Here is a 13,596-nt window from a genome sequence, read left to right on the forward strand (position 1 = left end):
TGTGTTCTTAGCACTGAGCTTTGCTATGCAATACTTCACCCGTACTGTCACTTTTACTGTACCTCACTTTAAGAAATGGCGGACTGAACTAACTGGAATGTTACACCTGATGAAAGTCAGATATGGAGCTGATAACTTTTTTGAAGAAGAAACATATCAGACACACCTTTCCTTTCATTCACAGTGTTGTTCTATGTTAGAGGACGGTTACACTCAGACAAAACATGCAGATGTGAGGCTAGGATGTCCTCTAGTTAGGTTTGTCAGTACAGTTTAATGTCATGTTGCATTTAATTTGTTTGTATGAAGAAATTTGCAGGACATCTAAACTGAACACCAGGTGGCCTGATCACAATTACACAAATAGAGAAGTTGAAGAGGAAACACATCAGAGTACTGGTCAGTCCTGTAATTGCAAGTGTGCTGGAAAAATGTGTCAAAGGCAGACATTTCCTTTAAACTCAGTAACTGGTGATGTCAGCCAGCTAGACAACGTCTCTGTGAGAGTGATGGGATTCAGATCCAAGTAAGACCTAAGAAACCAAGTCAGAGACAACAGATCACAGACAGCCGAATTTAGTCTGTGATCTGTTGTTTCTGTCTTGTTTCTTAGAGATCACAGATCATGGAATTTAGACACGTGTCAGTGACATCACCAGCACATATAAAACACGGATATGAAAGAAATCAGCTTCATCAGTAAAAACATTTCACCCTGTTCACATCAACAGTTGTTCTCCAGAATCAGCTGTCACACAGAAAGTCTTATCTCAGGCGTAAAACCATGTCTTCCTGGGTTCACCACCGTCAGCCCATGACTCGCTGGCTGCGCTCCGAAACTTCCACCTACCAGGTGGTGTCCTACCTTGGACAAGGCACCTTTGGTCTCGTCACCAAATGCATCAAGACGGATGAAAACAGTGACAGAAGACAGAAGACAGTGGCCATCAAAATGATTAAGAATGAGGGACATTTTGCTGGAATGGCCCTTGAAGAGGTAAGAAGGCAACCTGAGGATTCTCAGTATCCACACTTGTGATAGTACTTGGTGACATGTCGAGGAACTCTACAATCTCTTTTGTCAATCCATCCATCCATCGTCTACTGATTATCCTGTAAAGGGTCACGGGAGTGGGGGGATGGAGCCTATCCCAGCAGCCTTTGGGCGAGAGGCGGGGTTCACCCTGGATGGGTTACCAGTCCATCATCAGACCAACACATAGAGACAAACAACCATTCACACTCACAGTCACACCTACAGTCAATTTAGAGTATCAATCAGCCTCGTCCTCTCTTGATGTCTGCGGACTGTGGGAGGAAGTCAGAGTACCAGAGAGAACCCACAAAGGAACAGGGAGAACATGCAGACTCACACAGAAAGATCCTGTGCTGGAGCCGAGACTTGAACCCATAACCTTCTTGCTGTGAGGCAATAGGGCTGACCACTGCACCACCGTACCACCTCCTTTATGACATTTCAAAATCTTATTTTCACAAATTTTCAGATTGCAGCCTTGAAGAAAATAAGCAGCCTGCACCCAGACAGGAGCAATCTTGTAAAATGGTATGGCCATTTCAACATCGATGGACACATCTGCCTCGAATTTGAGCATCTTTATCAGAGTCTCCAGCAGGTCATGCATGAGAGACAGAACACACCTCTCCCACTGGAAGAGATTCGGCCTCTCGTCTCTCAGGTACCTTCTATCATGTCAAGTTCTGCAAGTAATAGAGTTCAGAAAAAGATTTGTGATTAAATATTTTTGACCTTGTTCTTTAAATAACTTTTCAGATAGCAAATGCTCTCCATCACCTGAGGTCTATTGGAATCATCCATGCAGACCTCAAATTAGACAACATCATGTTGGTCGGTCGGCATGAGCCCTACAGACTCAAGGTCATTGATTTTGGCCTGGCCTTTGAGGTGTCTGATGCCGAGGTGGGCTCATATATTCAGACCCGGCCATACCGGTGAGTAACTGCAACCCTATTTGATCTCTGAGTTTTGTCTTGGTGGCTGAAGCTTAACTGTTGATGCTCTCTCAGGTCTCCAGAGATCCTGCTGGGAGCTCCGTTCAATGAGGCCATAGACATGTGGTCTCTCGGCTGCACCGCTGCAGGTCTTTACCTTGGCGTCTTTCTCTACTGCGCAAGGAATGAATATGACATGGTGAGTAGCACATCAGGTCTGTTCTGTTTTGAACTCAGATCAAGATTTTATTGAACCTGTCAAAGTGTATATTAAAAAAAAACAACAACCTTGTTTCATTGAAACTTTTATACTGAATTATTTATGTCAATGAACGAATTGTTTAAAACAGCCTTTCTTTGTGTTGTATCTTTAGTTGAGGTACATCATGTGGACTCAGGGTCAGCTCCCAGAGAACCTTCTGGCTTCTGGAAGCAAGACAGAAAGGTTCTTCCAGAAATGCTCTGACCTTCACACCACCACCTGGACATTAAAGGTATGGAGCTCTCCAGTAACGCTTGAATCTTACTAATCCACACACTTCTTCCAGTGCTCCATATTTTAACCAACAACATCACTTACTCATCATTTTTCCTGAGAGGTCATAGATGAGGGTTGTTTTCATTGACTGATCGGTTTTTCTAAAGAATCAACCTCCAATTGGCCTGTACTTGGTGCCTAGTTTAGACATGTGGAGTTAAGATCCAATCAGAGGAAGAGAAGGAGGCTCTACACTGACACACAGAAAGCATTGGTTTAGTTTCGATTGAGGATTGTGAGAGGATTAAACAAATGTTTTGAGGCGTATCTCTTGACATAACTTTGAACTCTGCCCCCCAGTCAAAAGAGCAGATCCAAAGTGATGCTGGGATTGTGTCCCAGGAGACCAGGGCAATCTGGTTGAGCAGCCTGGATGATCTCCTGCATGTAAGTGACCTCAGTAGAAATGAATCAAGGTGTTACTCACTCAAAAAATCCCAATGATGTTTCCATGATGATGATGATCCATCTGAACTCTCTTTTGATTTTTCAGTGCAACAAACAACTGTTCAACAATGATGAAGATCAGGCTACAAGGGCAGCAGATACGTTCATGTTCGTGGACATGATGAAAGGACTGCTGCAGCTCGATCCGTCCCAGCGGATGACACCCTGCCAGGCTCAGGAGCACCCCTTTATGAGCATGAGCCACTTGACGGGGGTTCACTCCAGCAGCTCCTAGTAAGTCCAAACTCTGAATTTGATGAACTATTCCTCCCTTCTCTCTGTGATTGTGGATTTATGTGTAATGTCTGGGACATTTATGAATGAGCTTTTGCTACATTTTATCCTGCAAGTTATTTTTGATAAGTTTTACATTTGCACTGAGTTGATGACGGATGCAGGCCATACAGGCCATGTAGTAAAGAGAACTGATCCATTTGCTTCATCTGAACATGATTCATTCAGTATGTGTTATATTTTCAAGGCTAATGGATGACTTGATTTTTCTTTCAGTGCAAAGTCCTGCTTCAAGATCATGTCCATGGCGAAGATCAGGACACAGCCAGCTCCACATCAGTTGCCTCCCAGGACTGCCATCCCGGTCCGTGAGGCCTTCTGTCGTTCTCTGGCTAAAAGAAGCCGTCTGGACCACCTTCCCCACAAGAGTGGACAGAAGAGTGGCATCAAGGAGAAGAAGAGGAAGCACAATCCTGATCCCGATCCCTTCAGGACTACAGATGATGAAGATCAGCACAGGTAGGCTCACCTTCATCAGTCTTTAAACACTCAGAGGTTGACCTTTTTCAGTAAAGTCAAACACATCTTGCACCCAACTAAAAAATATTTCTTTCCTACATGGCTAGACAATTCCATCAGATGGCTCCTCCCCCTGCTAAGAGGAGCAAACGAGATCCTCCTCTCAGTAGAGGCCACTGGGGTGACATCGGGGGAGTGAAGAGAAAACGCTCAGAAGACGGCATGAGCGCACCCCCTCACCCTGAAAGAGATCAGCACAGGTAGGCTCACCTTCATCAGTCTTTAAACACTCAGAGGTTGACCTTTTTCAGTAAAGTCAAACACATCTTGCACCCAACTAAATAATATGTCCCTCCTACATGGCCAGCCGATTCCATCAGATGGCTCCTCCCCCTGCTAAGAGGAGCAAACAAGATCCTCCCCACAGCAGAGGCCATTGGGGTGACATCAGGGGAGTGAAGAGACAACGCTCAGAAGACGGCATGAGCGCACCCCCTCGCCCTGAAAGAGATCAGCACAGGTAGGCTCACCTTCATCAGTTTTTAAACACTCAGAGGTTGACCTTTTTCAGCAAAGTCAAACAATCTTGCACCCAACTAAATAATATTTCCCTCCTACATGGCCAGTGGATTCCATTGGTTTGCTCCTCCCCCTGCTAAGAGGAGGAAACGGGATGCTCCCCACAGCAGTGGCCACTGGGGTGACATCAGGGGAGTGAAGAGACAACGCTCAGAAGATGGCATGAGCGCACCCCCTCACCCTGAAAGAGATCAGCACAGGTAGGCTCACCTTCATCAGTCTTTAAAGACTCAGAGGTTGACCTTTTTCAGGAAGTCAAACACATCTTTCACAAAACTAAATAATATTTCTTTCCTACATGGCCAGCCGATTCCATCAGATGGCTCCTCCCCCTGCTAAGAGGAGCAAACGAGATCCTCTCAGCAGAGGCCACTGGGATGAAATCAGGGGAGTGAAGAGACAACGCTCAGAAGACGGCATGAGCGCACCCCCTTGCCCCGAAAGAGATCAGCACAGGTAGGCTCACCTTCATCAGTGTTTAAACACTCAGAGGTTGACCTTTTTCAAGAAAGTCAAATACATCTTGCACCCAACTAAATAATATGTCCCTCCTACATGGCCAGCAGATTTCATCAGATGGCTCCTCCCCCTGCTAAGAGGAGCAAACGAGATACTCTCAGCAGAGGCCACTGGGGTGAAATCAGGGGAGTGAAGAGACAACGCTCAGAAGACGGCATGAGTGCTACCCCTCGCCCCGAAAGAGATCAGCACAGGTAGGCTCACCTTCATCAGTGTTTAAACACTCAGAGGTTGACCTTTTTCAGGAAGTCAAATACATCTTGCACCCAACTAAATAATATGTCCCTCCTACATGGCCAGCAGATTTCATCAGATGGCTCCTCCCCCTGCTAAGAGGAGCAAACAAGATCCTCCTCTCAGCAGAGGCCACTGGGGTGACATCAGGGGAGTGAAGAGACAACGCTCAGAAGACGGCATGAGCGCACCCCCTCGCCCTGAAAGAGATCAGCACAGGTAGGCTCACCTTCATCAGTCTTTAAAGACTCAGAGGTTGACCTTTTTCAGTAAAGTCAAACACATGTTGCACCCAACTAAATAATATTTCCCTCCGACATGGCCAGTGGATTCCATCAGATGGCTCCTCCCCCTGCTAAGAGGAGCAAACGAGATACTCTCAGCAGATGCCACTGGGGTGAAATCAGGGGAGTGAAGAGACAACGCTCAGAAGACGGCATGAGCGCACCCCCTCGCCCTGAAAGAGATCAGCACAGGTAGTTTCACCTTCATCAGTCTTTAAAGACTCAGAGGTTGACCTTTTTCAGCAAAGTCAAACACATCTTGCACCAAACTAAATAATATTTCCCTCCTATATGGCCAGTGGATTCCATTGGTTTGCTCCTCCCCCTGCTAAGAGGAGCAAACGGGATGCTCTCAGCAGTGGCCACTGGGGTGACATCAGGGGAGTGAAGAGAAAACGCTCAGAAGACGGCATGAGCGCACCCCCTCGCCCTGAAAGAGATCAGCACAGGTAGGCTCACCTTCATCAGTCTTTAAAGACTCAGAGGTTGACCTTTTTCAGCAAAGTCAAACACATCTTGCACCCAACTAAATAATATTTCCTTCCTCCATGGCCAGCAGATTCCATCAGATGGCTCCTCCCCCTGCTAAAAGGAGTAAACGAGATCCTCCTCTCAGCAGAGGCCACTGGGGTGAAATCAGGGGAGTGAAGAGACAACGCTCAGAAGATTGCCTGAGCGCACCCCCTCACCCCAAAAAAGCCAGGATTGTTGATGGTGGCGATCAGCACAGGTAGGCTCACCTTCATCAGTCTTTAAAGACTCAGAGATGATACATTTCAGTAAACTAGAAATATATCTTGAGCCATTAAACTTCTAACCTTATTTTCTTCCAGGAGGAAGCTTAGATTGGGCCACACCCGCAGCAGTGGCCTGTTTTGGCTGTCTGTTCGGGAAGAAGAAAGAATGGTGGCTGAAGCTGGAAAGCTCATGCTGGAGTTGCTGGAGAAAACCTGGCATGAGAAGGAGACAGAGAACAGCAGCTCAGATGGACCAGTTCTAGTTTTATTTTCCTGTTCTTTTGATTTTTTTTAAAATGTTTGTTTAAAGAAAATAAAATTGACATCAAAAATATACTCAGTTTGTTTTGTGTCAGTTCATCCATCCATTATTCTGCTTATTCCTCTTAAGGGTAGTGGGAGGCGGTGGGGGTGGAGCCTATCCCAGTGACTTTCGGGCAATAGGGTTCACCCTGGACAGGTCACCAGTCCATCACAGGACCAACACAGAGACAGACAACCATTCACACTCACACCTACAGTCAATTTAGAGTATCAATCAGCCTCGTCCCCTCTTGATGTCTTTGGATTGTGGAGGAAGCTGGAGTATCAGAGAGAACCCACACAGGAACAGGGAGAACATGGAGACTCCACACAAGAAGACCCTGTGCCCGAGCCGGGTCTCAAACCCAGAACCTTCTTGCTGTGAGGGGACAGTGCTGACCACTGCACCACCGTGCCACCCTTGGCTCAGTCCATTTGACAAATAAAGTACCTTGCATTTTTCCTCCAAATTTGAAATATCAGTAATTCTTTGCCAGATTTTCAAGATTGGTTCATGGGTGGAATTTTTCACACTGAACATCTTCATATTTGTGTGAATAAAGTTCCTTTCTCTCTGTGGTGAGTTGTGAAACCTCTGCTGAGACACAGGAGGTCTCATGACAGCTGGTGCATGAATCTTTCCTCCAAGTCCCAGTGAGGTTCTTGAAATGGTGCAGATGGTGGAGACTTACTTTCCACTCACCAGGCTGTCACATTTTCTCAACAACAATGCAGTGTCACTTAACTCTTAAGCAGGCGTCAGCTGGTGACTTCTGGAGGGGTTTGTTCCTCGTACAATGAAACTGAAAGCAAATAGTTTGACTTCAGTCGTTTTTATTTTTTAAAGAAAACTAACAAAGTAAAGTGCACCATGAGACATTGAGATAGGAATGGAGCAGACAGACTCAAGGCTGAGCACCGTCATCAGGTCCGGCAACAAAAGGTCCTGCACAAAACGTGGGTGGTTGACATGACATGGTTTGTTTGTTTTTTGGTCCATTGTGTCAAAGATAAGTAAATGTCAAAAACTGTGGTGATTTAAGAAAGTGCAGTTTTATATGAACATACATTCAATTCATGAAAATTGTAGGGGCCAATTTTGAAACGGTGGGGGTTATGGACCCAAATGCAACACACAGAGCAACAGAAGTTGAATCGGTAATGGCCTTTATTCCGAGGATGCCAGGAACGTAACCACAATAATGGGCAGGCAAAAACAGAGGCAGTCTTGCAGCGAATCAAGGCAGAAGTGGTTACCAGGGCTGAGGCAGGGGGGAGTAGTCGAAGCAGGCAGGGTCGAAGCCGGTAAGTCAGTCCAAGGAAAAACGCTGGAGAGTTGGGCATCAAGCATAACAATCTGGCAGAGAATGAAGGGAGAGGGAGACCTAAATAGCTATGGGACAGGTGCAGGTGATAGAGACTGATTGGCAGAGGAGGTTGGCTGAGGGAGTGAAAGGTGATGCATTCAGGGTGCCTTGGAGAAACTAGTGTTGCAAACTGCAAACCATGACAGAACCCCCCCCTCAAGGGACGGCTCCCGACGTCCCAAAACAGGGGAGGGAGGGAGGAGGGGGAACCAGGTGGGGGGCTAGTACTCAGGAGAAGCAGACCATTCCATGTCTGGGGAGGGGTGGGAGGGAGTCCAGGCAAGAGAGCCATCCTGATCATTCGGAACATCCGTCCCACCCATGTCATCCTGAGAGTTCAGAGTCTCCAGAGTGTCCTGAGGTTCCTCTTCCTCTCCATCACGTGGCACTGGGGGAAAAAGGTGACGCTGTTGAGAGAGGACAGATCGACGAGAGTTAACCGTGGTGGAAGTGAGAGAGGGCTGATCAGGGTTCTTCTGGTGAAAGTCAGCAATGAGTTGAGGGTTAACAATAAAAGAGGCAGGAACCCAAGACCTTTCTTCAGGGCCATAACCTTCCCAGTCAACCAAAAACTGTATGCCTCGCCCTCGGCGGCGAGAACGCAGGAGGCGACGGACAGCATACACAGGGCCACCTTCAATGATGCGAGGAGGGGGAGGAGGAGGTGTTGGAGGAACCAAGGGACTTTCTGGAGCAGGCTTGATTTTGGAAACATGGAAGGTGGGATGAATGCGCATAGACCGAGGGAGCGCAAGTCTCACTGCTACGGGGTTTATTATCCTTTCGATGGGGAATGGACCAATGAACCTGGGTGCCAATTTATTGGATTCGACACGGAGAGGCAGGTCTTTTGTGGAAAGCCAAACCTTTTGTCCAACCCGGTAAGCAGGGGCTTGTGATCGATGACGGTTGGCAGAAGTGGAGTAGCGATCGGCAGAGCGTAGGAGTGAACTGCGGGCTTGTGTCCAGGTGCGTTGGCAGCGCTGAATGAAAGTGGTCACAGAAGGGCAAGAAGCCTCTTTTTCAAGGGCAGGGAACAGAGGAGGCTGATACCCATATGAACATTGAAAAGGGGAGAGACCGGTGGCTGAACTGACCAGGGTGTTGTGGGCAAATTCTACCCAAACCAATTGTCTAGACCAGGATGAGGGATTTGATGACACCAGACAGCGGAGAGTGGTTTCCATATCTTGGTTCATTCGGTCGGATTGGCCATTTGACTGGGGGTGGAAACCTGAGGACAGGCTAACAGAGGCCCCCAACAAACTACAGAACTCTCGCCAAAAAATGGATGTGAACTGGGGGCCTCGATCAGAAACTATATCGGCAGGGATTCCGTGAAGGCGAACAACATGCTGAAGGAGGAGTTCCGCAGTCTCTTTAGCAGCGGGGAGTTTGGGAAGGGGAATGAAATGTGCCATCTTACTGAACCTATCAACTATGGTGAGTACGGTGGTGTTACCTTCAGAGGGAGGAAGACCAGTTACAAAATCCAGGGATATATGTGACCAGGGCCGATGGGGTATGGGGAGTGGATGAAGGTGACCAGCAGGAGCTTGATGAGATGGTTTGTGTTGATTACAACTCGGACAGGCTTTGACAAACTCACGCACATCCTCATCCATAGTGGCCCACCAGAACCATCGAGACAGGAACTCCTTGGTTCTGTGTGCCCCAGGGTGACAGGTGAGCTTGGATGCATGTGCCCACTGTAAGACCTCTGACCTTAATGTAGCGGGTACAAAAAGACGATCAGGGGGGCAAGCACTTGGTCCAGGTTGGTTGACTGAAGCGGCTTTGACTCTCTCTTCAATGTCCCAGGAAAGGGAGGCAACAAGACAGGAAGGGGGCAGAAGAGGGGCGGTCTCAACAGGGGAATTGTCTTTAGAAAATTGGCGGGACAGAGCATCGGGCTTGACATTTCTGGACCCTGGGCGGTAGGAGAGAGAAAAGTTGAAGCGTGTAAAAAAGAGTGACCAGCGGGCTTGACGTGAATTTAGGCGTTTGGCTGTGCGGATGTACTCCAGGTTCTTATGATCTGTCCAGACAAGGAACGGAACCTTGGTTCCCTCCAGCCAATGCCGCCATTCCTCCAAAGCTAGTTTTACCGCGAGCAATTCTCTGTTACCAATGTCGTAGTTCTGTTCTGCAGGGTTCAGTCGGCGAGAGAAGAAGGCACATGGGTGGAGCTTCTGGTCAGATGCTGAGCGTTGAGACAACACTGCCCCCACTCCAACATCAGAGGCATCCACTTCAACCACAAACTGTCTTTCAGGGTCAGGGACATGCAGAATGGGGGCGGTGGTGAAGCGTGCCTTCAAAGTTTCAAAAGCCCTATTGGCTGCAGGGGTCCAGGAGAATGGGATTTTGGATGAGGTAAGGGCTGTGAGGGGGGAAGCTACCGTGCTGTAACCACGAATGAAGCGGCGATAAAAGTTAGCAAAACCCAGGAAGCGCTGTAGCTGTTTTCGATTCTCAGGGGCGGGCCAGGCTGTTACAGCTGAAACCTTATCGGGGTCCATTTGTAGACTACCCTGGGCCACAATGTACCCAAGGAAGGTGACCGAGGATTCATGGAACTCACACTTCTCAGCTTTGACAAACAAGGAGTTTTCCAGAAGTCGTCGCAAGACTGCCCTTACATGACGAATATGCTCCTCCAAAGACTTGGAGAAAATCAAAATATCGTCTACATAAACGAAAACAGAGTGGTTCAGCATATCTCTCAGGACATCATTAACTAAAGCCTGGAAGACAGCAGGGGCATTCGTTAAACCAAAAGGCATGACAAGATACTCATAATGGCCTGTGGGGGTGTTGAACGCTGTTTTCCACTCATCCCCCTCCCTGATGCGGACCAAATGGTATGCGTTGCGTAGATCCAGTTTAGTGAAGACCCTGGCCCCGTGGAGTATTTCGAAAGCTGATGACATGAGTGGCAAAGGGTACCTGTTCTTTATGGTTCTCATTGAGGCCTCTGTAATCGATGCAAGGTCTGAGGGTTTTGTCCTTCTTTTCCACAAAAAAGAAGCCAGCGCCAGCAGGAGATGAAGATGGTCGAATGAGACCAGCTGCCAGGGAGTCCTTGATGTAGGTCTCCATGGCCCCCCTTTCAGGGCCAGAAAGGGGGTAGAGGCGCCCCTTGGGAGGGGTGGTGCCCGGCAGAAGGTCAATGGCGCAATCATAGGGACGATGAGGGGGCAGAGACATGGCCTTAACCTTGCTGAATACCTCACGAAGGTCATGATACTGGGCTGGGACCCCAGAGAGATCGGGCTGGCCACAGGGAGGTGGAGAGCGGAGCAGTGCAGCCGCCTGCTTCAGGCAGACCTGATGGCAGGCGGAACTCCAACCACGGATGACCCCTGCCGACCAGTCAATATGGGGGTTATGGTGGCGAAGCCATGAGTAGCCCAGTATAAGAGGGAGGCGAGGTGAGGGCAGGACAAAAAACTGGATGGTTTCGTGGTGATTTCCAGACATGAGTAGGTGGACCGGTATGGTCTGATGAGTGACGATCCCCAGCAGATGACCATCCAGAGCCCTGGCAGGCACAGAACAAGGAAGGGGTAACAAACTAATTCCCAGCTGTAGAGCTAACTCCTTGTCAATTATATTCGCATCTGCTCCAGAATCAATAAAAGTGGACAGGACTTGAGAGGCTTCCGGCAGAAGGAGCTTGGCGATAAACAAGGGACGATCAAAAACAGAGGAGGCTTTAAAAGAGGATGGACTCACCAGTAACTCCTCCACTACTGATGAGCCCTCCCCTTTTACTGGACAGTGTGAGATGAAGTGGCCTGGTCGACCACAGTACAGACAGAGATTTGACTTGCGGCGCCGCTCACGTTCCTCAGGGGACAGACTGGTGCGGCCCAACTGCATGGGTTCAAGGCTGTTGGTTAAGGGCTCAGGAGTGGCTGCAGAGTGGGCCAAGTTGGAAGCAGAGCCTCGTGATGCATGAGCAGATACATGAGCGGGAGGTGTCTTTTGTTTCTCTCTCCTGCGAGCCTGGATGCAAAGGTCAATGTTTATAGCAAGAGCAATGACATCATCGAGAGAAAGGGGTAGGGGGTAAGACAAGTTCATCCTTGATGTAATCAGCCAGCCCATGCAGAAAAGCATCACGAAGAGCACTCCCATTCCAGCCACTAGCACGGGCCTTCGTGCGGAAATCAATCGAAAAATCACACACAGACTGACCCTTCTGACATAGACTCAGGAGACCCCCTGCATCCGTTGAATGGACACCCTGCCCAAATACTTTGCGTAGCTCAGAAGCAAATGACTCAAATGAAGTACAGGCCGGAGTCTGTTTATCCCACTCAGCGGTGCCCCACAGCCTCGCTCTCCCTGTTAGCTGATTGATGGTAAAAGCTACTTTAGCTTGTTCAGAAGCAAAGGTGAGAGGTTGCAATGCAAAAAAGATGGTGCAGTTTGTCAGGAATGGATTACAACCGTCAGGCTCACCAGCATAACGTTCAGGGGCTCCAATTCTTGGTTCAGAAACTGGCCCGGGGGCCAGAACGGGGGTTGCTGGAGGAGCAGGGGCAGGGTCAGAGGCAGAGGCAGAGCTAACAGGGATTAATTGGGCGATGGTTGCAGTTAACTGGTGCACTTGGTTAGCCAAAGAGCCGATAGCCTGTTCTTGCGTGGCTGCGGCCTGTCTGGCCTCAGCTGAGGCAGATGCCATGAGGGCCTCATGTTGCTGGAGGACCCCTTCAATGATTTCAAAACGATTTTGGGCAGGGGAAGTGCGTGCTGGGTCCATGTTTGGCCAGATTGTACTGAAACGGTGGGGGTTATGGACCCAAATGCAACACACAGAGCAACAGAAGTTGAATCGGTAATGGCCTTTATTCCGAGGATGCCAGGAACGTAACCACAATAATGGGCAGGCAAAAACAGAGGCAGTCTTGCAGCGAATCAAGGCAGAAGTGGTTACCAGGGCTGAGGCAGGGGGGAGTAGTTGAAGCAGGCAGGGACAAATTTAGGAGTTGGCTGTTTCATATCGGACCTGCTGTTGATAATTCCTGTTCATACAAGGCTGTTTACATGTTTCTATACAGTTTTGATATATTTCATATTTGGATACATGTCACGATTGATAATTAGTTAAAAAGAGACTCATGATTATTTCATACTCACCAGTTACATTTAGACTTTATTCATTTTAAATAAACACAGATGTGTGATCAAAGCATTTTTATTCATAAATGTGCACGAGAACACGACAGTCACGTGACTTACCTGGATGCCAGCCTTGGCGAGATGAAGCCAGCCTAGAAGCAGTTTTTGACCGTGTGACCTGAATTTTATTATTGTGCAACTTTTATTATTTACATTAAATTGTAAACTACAAGTTGTTGTCCTGTCGTTCACGTTCAAGACTCGCTGTTATTCTGGCTTCAAGGGTGTTCCTTTTGCAGAAAAGGTTTTTGGAGAATACACCTACATTTGTCAAAAACTAGCGACGGAGCTAAATAACACCGAACGGACGGAGAACAAGTGGCATGGAATTGGATGGATCCTGATGAAGACTCGTTGGATGCAAAGAACCAGAAGACAATCTGAAGTAGGAAAACAGGTTTCCCTTTGATTCTAGGAGGCAAGGTGAAAAGAACTTTTCATATTGTCTGCCTGTAACAGTGAATGTGGTAAAGATAGGAGCTTCCAGCTGAAAATAAATGAAAGCCAACGTCCACACTGGAAGTGACAAGATGGATGTGGAAAAGGAGCATACAGATGTGGAAAATCGTACATTGAAGGTGCAGGACAGGTCACGTAGGCTAACAGAAAGAATGTGATGCAAGTATTGATGAAAGAAGTTCATCTTGAGCAATGCGACCAAGATGGTATGGAAG

At 48.0% G+C, this 13,596-nt stretch overlaps 1 protein-coding gene and 1 long non-coding RNA gene across 2 annotated transcripts; both read left to right on the forward strand.

Moving 5' to 3' along the window:
- Nucleotides 1–360: 360 nt before the first annotated feature.
- Nucleotides 361–4,748, forward strand: LOC147245394 (homeodomain-interacting protein kinase 2-like). The gene is made up of 11 exons (XM_086185218.1): nucleotides 361–997; nucleotides 1,506–1,697; nucleotides 1,793–1,971; nucleotides 2,047–2,170; nucleotides 2,346–2,465; nucleotides 2,810–2,896; nucleotides 3,003–3,190; nucleotides 3,467–3,709; nucleotides 3,817–3,969; nucleotides 4,336–4,488; nucleotides 4,595–4,748. The coding sequence occupies exons 1-11, from the start codon at nucleotides 785–787 to the stop codon at nucleotides 4,746–4,748; spliced, it is 1,806 nt and encodes a 601-aa protein (XP_086041344.1). The 5' UTR covers nucleotides 361–784.
- A 622-nt stretch (nucleotides 4,749–5,370) lies between these two features.
- Nucleotides 5,371–6,383, forward strand: LOC147245395 (uncharacterized). The gene is made up of 3 exons (XR_015110084.1): nucleotides 5,371–5,774; nucleotides 5,885–6,055; nucleotides 6,159–6,383. It is a non-coding gene; the product is annotated as an uncharacterized LOC147245395 (long non-coding RNA).
- Nucleotides 6,384–13,596: the final 7,213 nt, after the last annotated feature.

Source organism: Aulostomus chinensis, chromosome 18, assembly GCF_037954235.1.
Source record: "Aulostomus chinensis isolate RoL2024-O1b breed Wild chromosome 18, RoL_Achi_v1.0, whole genome shotgun sequence".
In the NCBI taxonomy this organism is placed as follows: domain Eukaryota; kingdom Metazoa; phylum Chordata; class Actinopteri; order Syngnathiformes; family Aulostomidae; genus Aulostomus; species Aulostomus chinensis.